At 29.4% G+C, this 17,995-nt stretch overlaps 1 protein-coding gene across 3 annotated transcripts in view; it reads right to left on the reverse strand.

Moving 5' to 3' along the window:
* The window catches only part of LOC142330627 (synaptic vesicle glycoprotein 2C-like), a 167,276-nt gene that overhangs the window by 145,182 nt on the left and 4,099 nt on the right, over positions 1-17,995 (reverse strand). The window contains exon 1 of one of the 3 annotated variants that reach the window (XM_075376056.1): positions 997-1,235. The exons of the other annotated variants lie outside the window; for them this stretch is intronic. Coding sequence (XP_075232171.1) covers positions 997-1,000 — 4 coding nt within the window. The 5' untranslated portion in view covers positions 1,001-1,235. Of the gene's footprint in view, positions 1-996; positions 1,236-17,995 lie in introns of those variants that run through there. 3 annotated transcript variants of the gene reach the window in all.

Here is a 17,995-nt window from a genome sequence, read left to right on the forward strand (position 1 = left end):
TACAATTAATTAATCACAAAATAATTTTATTCCTCAGAAGAAAATAAAAACATTTTATTAATTAAATTGTATATTACATTATATTATTGAAGTTAACCCTTAACAAAAAAATAGGTTCAATGTTAAAATTATTAAATTTTTACATGAATATTACAGACAGGAAAAATAGGAAATAATTTATTTCAAAATAAATAATCTTTCAAAAAACGTGTAATACCTTAAACCTTCAAACTAAACTATTAAAAAAAATCAGATTTCTGGTATTGTGCAAGACTGATTATAATAATTCATAATATTTATAATACGAGATTCAAAAATAATGTACTGATTTTTCTATAATTAAATTTTTATTAAGTTTTGACAATATATGTTACTGATTTTTTTTTTTAAATCTTGTTTATTTAGGTAATAAAACTTTAATTCAGGCTTAAATCTAACTAGTGTTTATTACTTTCGTCTAGATTGTAATCAGATCAATTCTTTATAAAACAGTGTCATTAATTGAACTCAAGTAGAAAAACTGATGATAATATAAATATTTTAATTTAATAATTAAAATTTATATTTAATGAAATACAATATTCACAATAAAAGATTATTATTAGAATTGGAAATAGGGAGCGTTCTTAATTTCGTCAAAATATTCAGTTAAAGTTGTATCAGATACCACCCATTTTTAATGAATAAAAAAAATATAATAACAGCAAAAAAATAAATACTGTTCAAGGAGTGAATAAAAAAACATATACACTACTTCATATTGTTATTTTATATAATTTTTTAAGTTACATAAAATAAATACAAGTCTTCAAATATTTATAATGAATATTTAAAAAAATGTTTAAAAAAAAAAAATATATATAAGTTACAATAAACAAACTGGTTTAAAAATAATGGGACAGTATTTTACATAATACTTGAATAATAGTATTTAACATAATACTTAATAAAAAATATTAAGAAAAATAAAATTGTATAATTTTTGTGAACACTTACCCATAATATTCTTGGATAATAACTTTTAACTAAACAAGAAAAAAAGTACACACTGAAAAAATAATCCTTAAATTTTTGAATGTAATAATGATTTTTTCGTCGATTAATATTTCAAGAAAACTGATGACACAGAATAAATAAATAACATAAAGAAGGACGGAAATTTAGTCTTATTTTTTAATATTAGGGGAGTATTATCACGTTCTACTCTACCACGCCATATTAAACACTGAAATAAACAGTTAAACCACAGCCTGATTTAAAGACATTCAATTCTTTACCGGTTACTGATAATACCTGTTATCAGTTTACCTTAAAATAAATTTTCCCCCACCTTTTTAATCCATAATTTAAACTTAAAAAAGGAGGGGGGTTATTCAGTAAATAATAAACATAATTCTATTTCGTAAATTATATAAAAGTAAAAAAGATATTTACTTTTTCCAATGAAATAAAAAAGAAAATTATTGTAATAAATTTCATTTTGAAAAATAAAGTTGGTAATACTGAAGGTTAAAACAATTACAATTCGTAAATAAATTATAACGTTGTATTCTGTTTATACATATAGATGTATACATTTTTATAAGTACATCGAATGTCAATTTAATAAAAATGATGAAATTCAAAATAATTATAAAAAAAAAAAAAAAAAAAAAAAAAAAATACTAATTTAATCAGAAAAAGGTTTGTAAAAATGCTATTTAGATCAAATGAAACAGAATTATACTGTATTTATAAATCTTTAATGACTTTAATTATCAAAAATACTTTTATAAATTCATAAAATAAACATTTTAGCTTGAATCGTAAAAATGTCTATCTAATAGGACGACCAGTCTAAATATTTTAAAAAGATTTCTAAAATTATGAATTTAAAAAAATTGTACAGGTGTGTAAAAAATTCTTTAGAATTAAAAATTAATAGAATATATTCATAAAATATTTATGGATACAATTAGAATTTATTCAAACTATTATTATAAAAAAAAAAGTTCTAGGATAGAATTTTATGTAATTTTTAATTGAAAGTAATAAAAACAAGTGGTCAATTAAAAAATAAAACAATTTCGCTTTTGGCACTCAAAAGTAAACTTTTAGTCTTTTCTAAAATCCAATTTTTTTATTATCTTATTTCTTAAATACTTTGTTAATTAATTTTTAAATATTTTATTACTTTTTTTCTTTAACATTGATTCTAAACGATTTTTATTTATAATTATTTTTTTTAATAAATCCTAAATATCTTCTGAAGATGACTTTTTAACAATTAAAATGCGCATTAAAATTTACTTCCTTATACAAAATAAAGGAAGTAATCTGGATTGCGAAAAATTTCGGTTTTCAGATTTCAACGAAAATATCCATTTTGACCATCCCTGAATCCATTTTGAGTATCCTTTCGGCGTGACGTCTGTATGTACGTACATATATATCCCGCATAACTTGAAAACAATTAGACGTAGGATGTTGAAATTTTGGATTTAGGACTGTTGTAATATCTAGTTGTGCACCTCCCCTTTTAATTTACTAAGCATTTGGCACCGTTGATATTAATACAAATTACAAATTAAATTTCTGCTTACCAATAATTTAAAAAGTGTAAATCGTAGTACTTTCGGAGCTGTTACTACATCTTCAGGGATTTTCAGGGTTGTTAATTTAAATTCATATCAATAATCGTTTTTAAATTAAACTGTTATGTTTATAATAGTCGGTCGTCAAGAATAAAATTAATTTGTACGTCAATAAGACAGTTACGTCATGTTTGTAAGATATTTGCGACTACTACAAAGTGGTTTGGATAACAGTCGCAAATATCTTACAAACATGAGGTTACTGTCTTATTGACGTACGAATTAATTTTATTCTTGACGACCGACTATTACAAACATAACAGTTTAATTTAAAAACGATTATTGATATGAATTTAAATTATCATCCCTGAAAATCCCTGAAGATGTAGTAACAGCTCCGAAAGTACTACGATTTACACTTTTTAAATTATTGGTAAGCAGAAATTTAATTTATACACCTTCCTTTTTGATTGCAATCGACTGAACAAAAAAAACCCAAAATTATAAAAAAAAAAATCAGGTTTTTTGACTTTTTAATAATTGCAGTAATAAGCACTTATTGAGAGCTTTTCAACGATATGTCATAAGTAGTACTTATTTTCATTGGTTCCAGAATTATAACCAAATGAAATTTTAATTAATGAAATATTTGGATCTTACGAGGGGAATATATTGAAGAGTTATACGGAGAAAATGGTGTTATAGAGGAAAAAGAGAAAGTTGAAGAGGATGAAATGGGAGAAACAATACTGAGATCTGAATTTCAGAGAGCATTAAAAGATTTGAATGGCAGAAAGCCTCCTGGAATAGACGGAATACCTGTAGAATTACTGCGCAGTGCAGGTGAGGAAGCGATTGATAGATTATACAAACTGGTGTGTAATATTTATGAAAAAGGGGAAGTTCTGTCAGACTTCAAAAAAAGTGTTATAGTAATGATACCAAAGAAAGCAGGGGCAGATAAATGTGAAGAATACAGAACAATTAGTCGTGCATAAAAAATCTTAACTAGAATTCTATACAGAAGAATTGAGAGGAGAGTGGAAGAAGTGTTAGGAGAAGACCAATTTGGTTTCAGGAAAAGTATAGGGACATGGGAAGCAATTTTAAGCCTCACATTAATAGTAGAAGGAAGATTAAAGAAAAACAAACCAACATACTTGGCATTTATAGACCTAGAAAAGGCATTCGATAACGTAGACTGGAGTAAAATGTTCAGCATTTTAAAAAATTAGGATTCAAATACAGAGATAGAAGAACAATTGCTAGCATTTACAGGAACCAAACAGCAACAATAATAATTGAAGAACATAAGAAAGAAGCCGTTGTAAAAAAGGGAGTCTGATAAGGATGTTTCCTATCACCGTTACTTTCTAATCTTTACATAGAATTAGCAGTTAATGATGTTAAAGAATAATTTAGATTTAGAGTAACAGTACAAGGTGAAAATATAAAGATGCTACGATTTGCTGATGATATAGTAATTCTAGCCGAGAGTAAAAAGGATTTAGAAGAAACAATGAACGGCATCGAAGTCCTACGCAAGAACTACCCCATTAAAATAAACAAGAACAAATTATTGAACAGTAATGAAATGTAGTAGAAATAACAAAGACGGACCACTGAATGTGAAAATAGGAGGAGAAAAGATTATGGAGGTAGAAGAATTTTGTTATTCGGGAAGTAGAATTACTAAAGATGGACGAAGCAGAAGCGATATAAAATGCCGAATAGCACAGGCGAAACGTGCCATCAGTTAGAAATATAATTTGTTTACATAAAAAATTAATTTAAACGTCAGGAAAAGATTTTTGAAAGTATACGTTTGGAGCGTCGCTTATATGGAAGTGAAACTTGGACGATCGGAGTATCTGAGAAGAAAATATTAGGAGATTTTGAAATGCGGTGTTATAGGAGAATGTTAAAAATCAGATAGGTGGATAAAATGACAAATGAAGAGGTGTTGCGGCAAATAGATGAAGAAAGAAGCATTTGGAAAAATGTAGCTAAAAGAAGATACAGACTTATAGGCCACATATTAAGCCATCCTGGAATAGTCGCTTTAATATTGGAGGGACAGGTAGAAGGAAAAAATTGTGTAGGCAGGCAACGTTTGGAATATGTAAAACAAATTGTTAGGGATGTAAGATGTAGGGGGTATACCGAAATGAAACGACTAGCACTAGATAAGGAATCTTGGAGAACTGCATCAAACCAGTGAAATGAGTGAAGACAAAAAAAAAAAACAAGGGGAAGGCCCTTTGGCCTTCCCCTTTGGTCCGAATCAGTCTTCGTCTTCTTTTATTTTTTAACTTTTTTTTAAAATTTAAATATATTGATTTATTAATAATTATTAACCTCAGTAAAAAAATTTTACTATAAATAATAATTCAATAATAACAATAAAAAAAAGAATGAATAAAATATAAAGAAGTTATTCATGAAATAAAATTTTATGTACTTTTCATTTAAAAAAAAAAAATGTGTATATGTAATTAAATAGGCGTACAAGGAAGTCATGTGGTGTGCACATCAGATTTTTATTCCTTTTAAAAGGTTCGTGAGTGTTCCTTTTTGCTTATTTATTTACGAATAGTTAAAATTATTATATGTAGTCATAGTTGTATATACATACGTAAAATTAAATAATTATACAAAAAAAAATCATTAATAAATATCAAATAATTATAACGTAATAATTACTGCCGGCTTCTTTAATACAATACAGATTTGAGCTTGTGTATGCTTTTAAAATGTACTTGAGGATTCCAAAGACATAAGAAGATTTGTCCAATTTGTTGAGTATTATTAGTAAATCTCTTGAGTCTGAATTTCTTGCTAGCATAGATGAAAAATAAAGAGGTATTATTTACTTTAATTACACAGACATACATTAATTCATCGCTATACGAATATTGTTTATGAGCATTATAATTTTTTTTAAAGCAAACTATTATCTCTTAGTTATCTGTTGTTATTAATTTCAAGGTATGGTATCCAAAACCAGATTTAAAAAATTTGTGGCCCCCACCTGATTTCCTTGTACGCCTGTTAAATTACATATATACATTTTTAAAAGTACATAAAATTTTATTTCATTAATAACTTCTGATATTTTTTCATACTTTTTTTATTGTTATTATTGAATTATTATTTATCGTAAAAAATTTTTTTCAGAGGTTAATAATTATTAATAAATCAATATATTTAAATAAATAAAAAAAGTTAAATAATAAAAGGAGACGAAGTCTGTTTCGAACCGATGTGCCTTCCCTTTGTAATATCCAAATATTTCACTAATTAAAGTCTTATTTGGCTATAACTCTGGAACCAATGAAAATAAGTACTATGATATATTTTGTGTTAAATATTATAACACACACCTTTGACGACGAAAATTCATAAATTATTACTATTGCCATGGTGACAGAAATAAAAGGATTAATCTTCTTCTTTTTCTTTAATGAATACCTTTAGTTTACAACTTCACCCCTAAGGAAGCTAGACCCTCAGTCTACGGCTTAAAACCTTTCCCTGAGGTAATACGAATGTATCCTGTAAATTTGAAAGCAATCGGTCGGTCGGTTCTCGCATGATGTGAGTTTCCCAATAACGGAAATCTGGTTGATCGAGAGTGTATCTGATGCATGCAACAGTTAGCCTTCAACCTACTTACATATTCCTAGTTTGAAATTAGACGAACGGTTACGGATCCACCTCACAGTATATATTATAAGAGCACCTTATTCCACCCACAAAAATGGCCGAAACCCAAATGTTTTTATGGCCGAATACACTTTTGCCCTAAATGATATCCTAATAGTAAACTATTATAAAAAAAATCAACCCCAAAATCTCTGAGATCCCTGACATCTCAACTCTATCGACCAACTCAGGATTTTACAACGGTATAATTTAGAAGAATGTAAGATAGAATGAGATAGAATGTAAGATATTCTAGAATACAAGATATGAATATATTAGATAGATGTATATCTACAGAGATGAATCTACAATGTAGATTAAAGGCTATCATTCATATAAATCTATTAAAAGTATATTTTGTCGACTAAGATGCAATGCAACTAATGTACGAAGTTAACATTTTTTTTCTTGATTCTTAATCAGAAGATTATAGTTATTAAATTTCAGGCAAATACGAAGATTAGTAATTTGACAAAGAATGCGTTATTATTTAGAAAACGATTTTTTTTTAATTCAGTTAAAACTAAAAAATCATTCCATACTTAAAAAATGTATTAACTGTTAATAGAAGTTAAGTGGCATTAAAAAAAATTATTGAAATATTAAAAAAAAATTAAAAGAATACTTATAAAAGGTTTGATAATGAGGTTAAGTATGAAAAAATGAATTAGATAAACAAGTTTAAAAAATAAATATATTAAATAAAGTTATATTGTATAAATTTTTCTAGGATCCTGTTTATTTTTTTTCTGTGTCTTATTTCGAAGGAGTTGATCTATGGCTAATGTAATATTTAATTACAATAAACTAAATAGATTATACTGCTTCATAGTGTTAATTTATTAATTGTATACGTATAATTATATTACTGCTCGGTAAATAATACATTATTTATAAACTTTAAACTTTTCATAGGTTATAGACTTTTTGTTACATGATATAATGCAATTAGACCACAACTATGAGAATATTTTTTGGATGCCAATTAATATTAATCTCTTTAAAATATTACTTTATATTACAGTTTGAATATAACATACTTATATAATAAAAAAGATATAAATATATTTACTTATAACAATAGTTTAACGAGATGGAGAAATGTTAAAATAAATGGTATTTGAGGGCATACTAAGAAAGAAAGCTGGGAAATTATTGCACGACTTTCTCGGTTATTAATAATAAAAATTAAAAGAGTTAAAACCGAAAAACAAAAAAAAAATATATATATTTTTAGAGGTGGAAAATAATTTTGAGAAAAATTTTGTAAAAATATTAATATTTAGGTTAAGTTTAACAAATTTGTTTAAGTAAAGTTTTCTCAAAATCTTACACTTCCTTCAATAAAGACTAAAATAAGAAAAATAATTTTTTTTTTGAATTTTAGATCCGGGTTCTATAATTAAAAAAAAACATTGGAGATATTTATTGATAGTTCTATAAATGAAGTATACACTTCTAAAAATGTTTGATAAATACTTTCTACCGAAGGGAGACAGAGAAAAAGAAAAGAAAAACAAACATATATTTCAATTTTAAGAGGTGGGGGTTGATTTTCTGAAAATATATATTTTTTTGGATTATTTAAATATGCGCTGTAGATAAAAAATTTGATTTAATAAAGTTAGATCTAAAATTCCTTTGAAAAAAATCGAAATTGGCTTTTTGCAATATCCCCATCTCCTTAATGAGGGGAAGGGATTTGCTCTTTGGGGGGGAGGGGGCAGAGACCGGGCCACCCTGGAATTTAGAGGTCAAGGGGAAAATTAGCCACTCACAAGCGGCGAGTCAATGTGGTGAGAATCGCATTGTCATACCGCGTGGGAGTTCCTTGATGCGGTTGCTTTATTTAACCGATATCAGTAGTTTACTTAAGGTAAAGACTCTTACTGCACTGCTGTGGGAAGCTAACCAAGAGATATGGCTGACCATCAGCCAATTAAGGCTCCAAGCGCTTTAATAAGGTGGACAGGTACTTCAGCGATCTATGCGTAATAGCAAATTGCTGTCTAGACGAAGTAAATTTTAATTTATGGTTGTCATATATATTTTTAGTAGTAGACGGGGTGTGCCTACCCATTTTACTAAATATATGACAAGTAAGTAAGGACACGTAAGTCGGTGGTGTATAGCACCGCGTTTAGTCTGCTCACGCTGTTACGTAAGCTTTAGGACACTGTTTATGACACTGGACGCTAACCTGTTTCGAGGGTCAGTAGCCGTTTGTGGCACAGACATTGGGTCTTATGCTTTAGGGCGACCGAATGGGGTATGGCGGGAGAAATTCCAAGCAAACCAACCCCCTTAATGAATTTTGAAAAAATAATATGACTAATATCCCATAAAATAGAGATATTTGAGCCAAATTTTATAAAAATCGGTTCAGTCAATCCTGATATAAGGTCAAAAACAATGCGACATACATACATAAGTACTAGATACATAGGTATGGTTTTTCCGTCTAGATGAACTACTGCCTCGTAAAGTTTTGCAAAAAATCCGATACCCCATTTTTGACATGAACACCATACTTTCCCCTTTAACATAATATTCTACATATCTATATTCGGTGGGAAAGTAAAAGCATTAAAATTATATTACATTGAAGAAAGACACTTGCCCGTTGCCAATAAATTTCAACAAATGTGCAAATTTAATAATCAGATATATGTTTTTGTATCTCTTATGGAAAAAACACAAAGCGTAAACAAATTAATTTAAAGCTAAACAAAAATTTTATTTTCTAACTTTTATTTTATTAATCAATTACATGATTTTGTGGAAAATAATATAGTCATTCAAACGACAGATTTTAACGAAATTTAACAATTACAAAAGAAGAAATCTGATGTGGACACAACATGACTTCCTTGCACGCCTATTAAATTACATAGAGATTTTTTTAAACGAAAAGTACATAAAATTTTATTTCATTAACTTCTGATATTTTTTATTTTTTTATTGTTATTATTCAATTATTATTTATCGTAAAACTTTTTTTACAATCAGTGGTTAATAATAAATCAATATATTCAAATTAAAAAAAAAGTTAAAACAAAAAGGAGATGAAGTCTGATTTGAACCGATGTGCCTTCCCCTTGTAAGATTCAAATATTTAATTAAAGTTTTATCTGGCTATAACTCTGGAACCAATGAAAATAACTACAGTTTATGATATATCGTTGAAAAGCTCTCAATGAGGGCTTATTACTAAAGTTAACAAAAATCCCAATCTTTTGGATTTTGGTATTTTTTGGACACTTTTGGTCCAGTCGATTTCAATCAAAAAGGGAGGTGCACAACTAGATGTTACAACAGTCCTAAATCAAAAATTTAAACATCCTACGGCTAATCGTTTTTGAGTTATGCGAGATACATACGTACAGACGTCACCCTGAAACTATTCACAATGGACTCAGGGATGGTCAAAATGGATATTTCCGTTGAAATCTTAAAACCGAAATTTTTCGCGATCACATACTTCCTTAACTTCGTAAAAGGAAGTAAAAATAAAAATAAATCAAAATTAAACAAAGAAAAGCGAAATGTTTGTTATATGCTTATAATCTTACACATAAATTAGTAAATAAATAATAATGTTTTTTGTTTAATTTTACTAATAAGTAAAATTACACCGTTTAAGTAATCTACGGGAACTGTTTTATTCTTTATTGTTAAAATTACAACCAAACTGTATTTATAATTTTAAGATTGCTTACGATAAAGATAGACAAAATATGGTTTAACACACACAACAATACATGTTGATAGTAGTTAATTTCACAGTTATAAATACTACTGTAGGGTTATTCAGATTAAATTATAACACATTCTTGAAGTTATTTCTAAACGTAATTTATTTTTACTGTTCATTGTTTTCATAATCTATCAAGAACAGGATTATGTATCAATAATGTGCATTTAAATTTTAAAATAAAAAAAAATTATGGATTGTAATTAATCAATTTTTAAACAATTAGTTTAATGATAGATATACTCGTATGTTTAGATCGATATTTCAAATAAAATGTAAGAAGGGCTATAACTTCATTATAATGTGTTTGTCTCTTAATAGCAATATACGTAAATTACTCTTACGTACCATGACAAAAATGACGTAGTATTCACGTAGTTAACATTATGTTTTCCCGTTTCTTATTGTAAATAATCTAAAAATGTGATGGTTTTTTATAAGCTTTTATTTAACTTGCTTTAGTTATAATCAAATCTTGCAACTGCTATATCTTTTGATCTATCGTATGAAAATAAATGAAACACGTATGTAACTTCGATGACAATACAATGCTACAGTGTCGTCATTCTATGACCCATCCCCACCTCCCCACGCGCTTCCCCTACGCTAAATTCATGCATGTTGCTTAAAATTCTTATTTCTCATTCTTATTTTCTTATCTTCTACTATCGTATGAAAATCAATGAAATTTAGTACACGTATGTAACTTCGATGTGTAAAAATAAATATTTTTACTTTTTAGTCTTAATAAACAAACAAACTTGAACAAACAATAATATTCAGATATAAATATTCCTCCTCTATGAATCATGAGACCTTGCCGTTGGTGAGGGGGCTTGAGTGCTCAGGGATACAGAGTAGCTGGACCGAAGGTGCAACCATATCGGAGAGGTATCTGTTGAGAGCCAGACTAAGGAATGATTCCTGAAAGAGGGCAGCAGCTCTTTCAGTAGTTGTTAGGGGCGTGAGTCACGATGACTTAAACGGCCGTATCAACATCACTCAGTCCTCTGAGTACTGCGCAGCTGAAAGCAATGGAAAACTACAGCTGCTTTTTTTCCAAGAAAATGTGGCTCTCTGCATTTTCACATAGCAACAATGGAGGCGCCTTCCTTGGTAAAATATTCCGGAGGTAAAATAGTCCCCCGTTCGGATCTCCGGGTGGGGACTACTAAGGAAGGGGTCACCAGAAAATTAAAAAATAACATTCTACGAGTCGGAGCGTGGAATGTTAGAAGCTTAAAAAAGGTTGGTAGGCTAGAAAATTTAAAAAGGGAAATGGATAGGGTGAATGTGGATATAGTAGGAATTAGTGAGGTTCGGTGGGAAGAGGAAGGCGACTTTTGGTCAGGTGATTTTAGAGTAATTAACTCAGCGTCAAATAATGGGCAGGCAGAGTAGGTTTCGTGATGAACAAGAAGATAGGGAGGAGAGTGGAGTATTTCAAAACGCATAGCGATAGAATCATTGTAATAAGGATAAAATCAAAACCTAAACCGACAACGATTGTTAACGTTTATATGCCTACAAGCGCCCATGATGATGATGAGGTAGAGTGTGTATACGAAGAGATTGATGAAGCAATTAAACACGTAAAGGGAGATGAAAATTTAATAATAGTTGGAGATTGGAATGCAAGCATTGGAAAAGGCAAGGAAGGAAATATAGTGGGTGAATACGGGCTGGGCAAAAGGAATGAAAGAGGGGACCGACTTATAGAGTTTTGCACGAAGTATAATTTAGTAATTGCCAACACCCAATTTAAAAATCATAATAGAAGAATATACACTTGGAAAAAGCCAGGCGATACTGGAAGGTATCAGATAGATTATATCATGGTTAAGCAAAGATTTAGAAATCAACTCGTTGACTGCAAAACTTACCCTGGAGCAGACATTGATAGCGACCATAATTTGGTGATAATGAAATGTAGATTGGGGTTTAAAAACCTGAAGAAAAGTTGTCAGATGAATCGGTGGAATTTAGAGAAGCTTGAGGAAGAGGAGGTAAAGAAGATTTTTGAGGAGGACATCGCAAGAGGTCTGAGTAAAAAAGATATGGTAGAAAATGTAGAAGAAGAATGGGAGAATGTTAAAAAGGAAATTCTTAAATCAGCAGAAGCAAACTTAGGCGGAATAAAGAGAACTGGTAGAAAACCTTGGGTTTCAGACGATATATTGCAGCTGATGGATGAACGTAGAAAATATAAGAATGCTAATGATGAAGAAAGTAAAAGGAACTATCGGCAATTAAGAAATGCTATAAATAGGAAATGCAAACTGGCGAAAGAAGAGTGGATTAAAGAAAAGTGTTCAGAAGTGGAAAGAGAAATGAACATTGGTAAAATTGACGGAGCATACAGGAAAGTTAAGGAAAATTTTGGGGTACATAAATTAAAATCTAATAATGTGTTAAACAAAGATGGTATACCAATATATAATACGAAAGGTAAAGTCGATAGATGGGTGGAATATATTGAAGAGTTATACGGAGGAAATGAATTAGAAAATGGTGTTATAGAGGAAGAAGAGGAAGTTGAGGAGGATGAAATGGGAGAAACAATACTGAGATCTGAATTTAAGAGAGCATTAAAAGATTTAAATGGCAGAAAGGCTCCTGGAATAGACGGAATACCCGTAGAATTACTGCGCAGTGCAGGTGAGGAAGCGATTGATAGATTATACAAACTGGTGTGTAATATTTATGAAAAAGGGGAATTTCCGTCAGACTTCAAAAAAAGTGTTATAGTTATGATACCAAAGAAAGCAGGGGCAGATAAATGTGAAGAATACAGAACAATTAGTTTAACTAGTCATGCATCAAAAATCTTAACTAGAATTTTATACAGAAGAATTGAGAGGAGAGTGGAAGAAGTGTTAGGAGAAGACCAATTTGGTTTCAGGAAAAGTATAGGGACAAGGGAAGCAATTTTAGGCCTCAGTTTAATAGTAGAAGGAAGATTAAAGAAAAACAAACCAACATACTTGGCGTTTATAGACCTAGAAAAGGCTTTCGATAACGTAGACTGGAATAAAATGTTCAGCATTTTAAAAAAATTAGGGTTCAAATACAGAGATAGAAGAACAATTGCTAACATGTACAGGAACCAAACAGCAACAATAACAATTGAAGAACATAAGAAAGAAGCCCTAATAAGAAAGGGAGTCCGACAAGGATGTTCCCTATCTCCGTTACTTTTTAATCTTTACATGGAACTAGCAGTTAATGATGTTAAAGAACAATTTAGATTCGGAGTAACAGTACAAGGTGAAAAGATAAAGATGCTACGATTTGCTGATGATATAGTAATTCTAGCCGAGAGTAAAAAGGATTTAGAAGAAACAATGAACGGCATAGATGAAGTCCTACGCAAGAACTATCGCATGAAAATAAACAAGAACAAAACAAAAGTAATGAAATGTAGTAGAAATAACAAAGATGGACCGCTGAATGTGAAAATAGGAGGAGAAAAGATTATGGAGGTAGAAGAATTTTGTTATTTGGGAAGTAAAATTACTAAAGATGGACGAAGCAGGAGCGATATAAAATGCCGAATAGCACAAGCTAAACGAGCCTTCAGTAAGAAATATAATTTGTTTACATCAAAAATTAATTTAAATCTCAGGAAAAGATTTTTGAAAGTGTATGTTTGGAGTGTCGCTTTATATGGAAGTGAAACTTGGACAATCGGAGTATCTGAGAAGAAAAGATTAGAAGCTTTTGAAATGTGGTGCTATAGGAGAATGTTAAAAATCAGATGGGTGGATAAAGTGACAAATGAAGAGGTATTGCGGCAAATAGATGAAGAAAGAAGCATTTGGAAGAATATAGTTAAAAGAAGAGACAGACTTATAGGCCACATACTAAGGCATCCTGGAATAGTCGCTTTAATATTGGAAGGACAGGTAGAAGGGAAAAATTGTGTAGGCAGGCCACGTTTGGAGTATGTAAAACAAATTGTTGGGGATGTAGGATGTAGAGGGTATACTGAAATGAAACGACTAGCACTAGATAGGGAATCTTAGAGAGCTGCATCAAACCAGTCAAATGACTGAAGACAAAAAAAAAAAAAAAAAAAAATATAAATATTATTAAGAATATTTTTTTTTGGAGAGAATAGGATAGAGCCTGATTCAGGACCCAGATCAGTACGAGGACTGAAGATCACCAGCAAGGAATCGGAGTTCCATACACTTGTATATGAAGGGGCGAAGGACAGCTCCCTGTGGAGCTGCCTTGAGTGTCTGCACTTGTGCGGATGGGCGATGGTGATGAAGCACGGGGACTCTGGACCCCTAGACCCTAAAGGCACCTCCTGGGCCGCGCAATGCTTAAACTGCAGGACCGACCCCGGAGGAGGAGAAAAGGTGAGATATGAGTTTTAGTCGGTAGGGTGCGGTACCCGCACCCTACCGACTTATTAGAGCTATTAAGAGCTTACGTGTACCACGTAAGCTCTTAATAACATCTAGCCGAACCCGTGCGAGTCCGACACTCCTCCATTTATGCGGGGCGGGGCGTAAATGGAATTTCTCAGACTCATCTATAACAAAAAAAAAAAAAAAGACAAAAAATTAAAAAATAAAAAATACAAAAAAATTCAACAAAAAAAATTACAGAAATATATTTGATTACATATAAAAAATTATTTTTTAAAAAAGCTTTTATTTAACTAATATTAATATTAACATTAATAAAAAAGGAAACAAATTAAATAAACCCACTAATAAGTAAAAACAAGAATTAAATCGAATTGAGAATTTTAAACAAAAAAATATAATATACTAACAAATATAAAAATGCACTGAAAAGTAAAAAATAAAATATATAAATATCTAATAAATAACCAATAAATAAATGTAATAATTATTACATTTTAAAATTAAAAGTAATGAAAATATTTAGTTAAATAAAAGCGTGGCGCAGTTTTTATAACAATGTTTTCGAATAAGTATTTATAGACATTTGCTGTATTTCAAAATATATTTTTTGTTTAATGAGGTTGTTTATTATATTTATATACTTTATTTATCTGTAACAAAATAACTCAAGTTTTAATTATTTGATGGTTCAAATTTGCACCGAGATGACATGTAAGGGTTAATAAGATTAAAAATAAAAATTAAATTTAGAAATGTTGCACAAAGTTATTACATTTTGACGATAATCTGAAAAATTATTAATTATTATCATTATTATAATTGTAATCGTAATTATGAATTAATTAAACAAAAATTGATAATTAATTAAAATGAAACTTTTAGCGGAAAGAGTGCGTTCAATTTGGCTTAGATTACAAGCAGAATTCGAAGATGAACTTCAACTATGTGAGAACACATACAAAGAAAGCGAGTGGGTCCATTTTCCCACATTGTTACTTGTAGCTAGTCAGTCTCAACCGGAGAGGTTCCAGCTGACCTTTCCGCCTCCTCGAGTCGTTATTGAAAGTGAAAATGAAGATTAATTGTTGTAAAAATAAATGTCGTGTTGTTTGAAATGAATAATAAAAACTGCGCCACGCTTTTATTTAACTAAATATTTTCATTACTTTTAATTTTAAAATTTAATAATTATTACATTTATTTATTGGTTATTTATTAGATATTTTTATAATTTATTTTTTACTTTTCAGTGCATTTTTATATTTGTCAATATATTATATTTTTTTGTTTAAAATTCTCAATTAGATTTAATTCTTGTTTTTACTTTTTAGAGGATTTTTCTAATTTGTTTCCTTTTTTTATTAATGTTAATATTAATATTAGTTAAATAAAAGCTTTTTTAAAAAATAATTTTTTATATGTCATCAAATATAGTTTTTATAGTTTTTAAAATTTAAATTTTTTTATTTTTTTGTATTTTTTTATTTTATTTCTAACTCCCCGCATCTAAAATTCATCAAAAATCCTGTTTATAAAATGGGATAATTCATTAGGTTTAATTCGATTTCAAACGGCTAAATAACTTATGTTTATTAAATAAAGAGGGATTAGTGACACATTTTGTTAAATTGAGTTAAAACAATCTATGTATCTAACGCATTTTTCATTATCGTATGCGGTAGATTAATCTATTATTTTACATTAGCTATTGTACTTTATCTTATGTTTATGACCCGTGTAAAACATTTACAAAGATACACAATAGTGCTTTCTGTGAGAATAATGATGTTTACTCTAGAGTCAATAGCTGTGGAGAGGTTGTAAGGCTAAATATCACCGATTCTTGGGGCCATGCTTATATGCTATCATATTTAGTTTAATGAAGAAGATAACGGGAGACCATTTCTTTCCTCATTACCAAGTAATTCTGGCATGGGATGCTATTATTCTTAAAAATGGCTATGCAAATTTTAAGTGTGGCTTGTGATTTAGATGAAGATCCTTTAACTCATAACTAGTTATGACACAAGATAAAATGACACAAATGATTTTCAAAATTTATATATTTAATTTATATAATTATTAAAGACTATATGTGACGTTGTTTAGCATTACGTTGGATCAACACAATCGTATCAATATTAACCCACCGGGTTGGTCTAATAGTGAACGCGTCTTCCCAAATCAGCTGATTTGAAAGTCAAGAGTTCCAGCGTTCAAGTCCTAGTAAAGGCGGTTATTTTAATACGGATTTGAACACTAGATCGTGGATATCGGTTTTCTTTGGTGGTTGGGTTTCAATTAACCACACATCTCAGGAATGGTCGAACTGATATTGTACAAGACTGCACTCATACATATGCTCATTCATCTTCTGAAGGATTAAATTATTTTTTAGATTATCCAACAATTGTCAGTAGTAGTTGTACGTACCAAACAGAAAAGAAGAAATCACATGATATGAGAGCCAGCGAGGTAGGAAGGATAGGGAAGTCCTGAAAATGATTTAGGTGGGCGTTCTATAGGCTGTGACCAATTCAACAGCGAAGAAGCATTTTTGGAGATAAAATAGCAGATACCCACCGCATATGAACGAGATTGGTGCTTTATATTGATAAAAAAAATTGACCGTTGGAATCTTCATTTAACTAAAATAAATAGTTTTGATAATAATGATCAGACACTCCATTATATATGAAGAAGAAACGACTGTAAAACCTTAACTAAGTAGATAGCATAAAGGGGAAAATTACTGGATAAAGGCCAGAGAAGGAAAATGAAATTTCAGAGAAATCGATCAAAATCTGACAGAGTTAAGAAAGATTTAAACAATAATATTGATTATATACTGTATTAAATTATTATCTTTGTCGGAGAAGTATGATAAGATTGGTGTAGTACCGTCATATTTCAATAGAAACATAATTTTTATTATACCAAAGAAAACAAATAAATGTAAGACCTATTGTAGGATAATTTTAAAATATCTGATTCTTTCAAATTATTAACTAGTATAAGAGTAATGAAAGAAAGAGAGACAAGAAAGAAAGAAAACGTATATTAGACAAAAAAACTAGTCTGGTAAGAGGAACAGAATGGAACACCAGTGTCGACAATAAAAGAAAACCATTCCTAAAAATATTTTTAAAAAGATGTGGGGTTTTAGGTTAACGAAACATGGATTATAATAAAATCAAATATGTGTTAAGATGGGTACTTTTTCGTTTTATGCCAACCAAAAAAATTCTTGACCGATCAACTTAAAATCACTCAAAAATAATTATAATCTTGAAAAAAACAATTTTTAGGCGAAAAAAAGGTTAAAAAATTCCTTTTTTTTTAATTTAAAAAAAACTTCGACTTTCTTATTTTTTTTTAGAAATTATAGAAATATAAAATTAAAATTTTACATTTATGATGGTATATTAAAAAAATCGTGGGGGGGGGGTCCAAGCCCCCAATACTCTGTTGAACAATTATAATATTTACTTGATTTTGTACTCAAAAAAATTGAAAAAAAATAATTTTTCCACGCCAAATCAAGTTGTAAACATGTTAGGAACTCCATTAAATACAACCAT

This window comes from Lycorma delicatula, chromosome 9, assembly GCF_047948215.1.
Source record: "Lycorma delicatula isolate Av1 chromosome 9, ASM4794821v1, whole genome shotgun sequence".
NCBI lineage: Eukaryota > Metazoa > Arthropoda > Insecta > Hemiptera > Fulgoridae > Lycorma > Lycorma delicatula.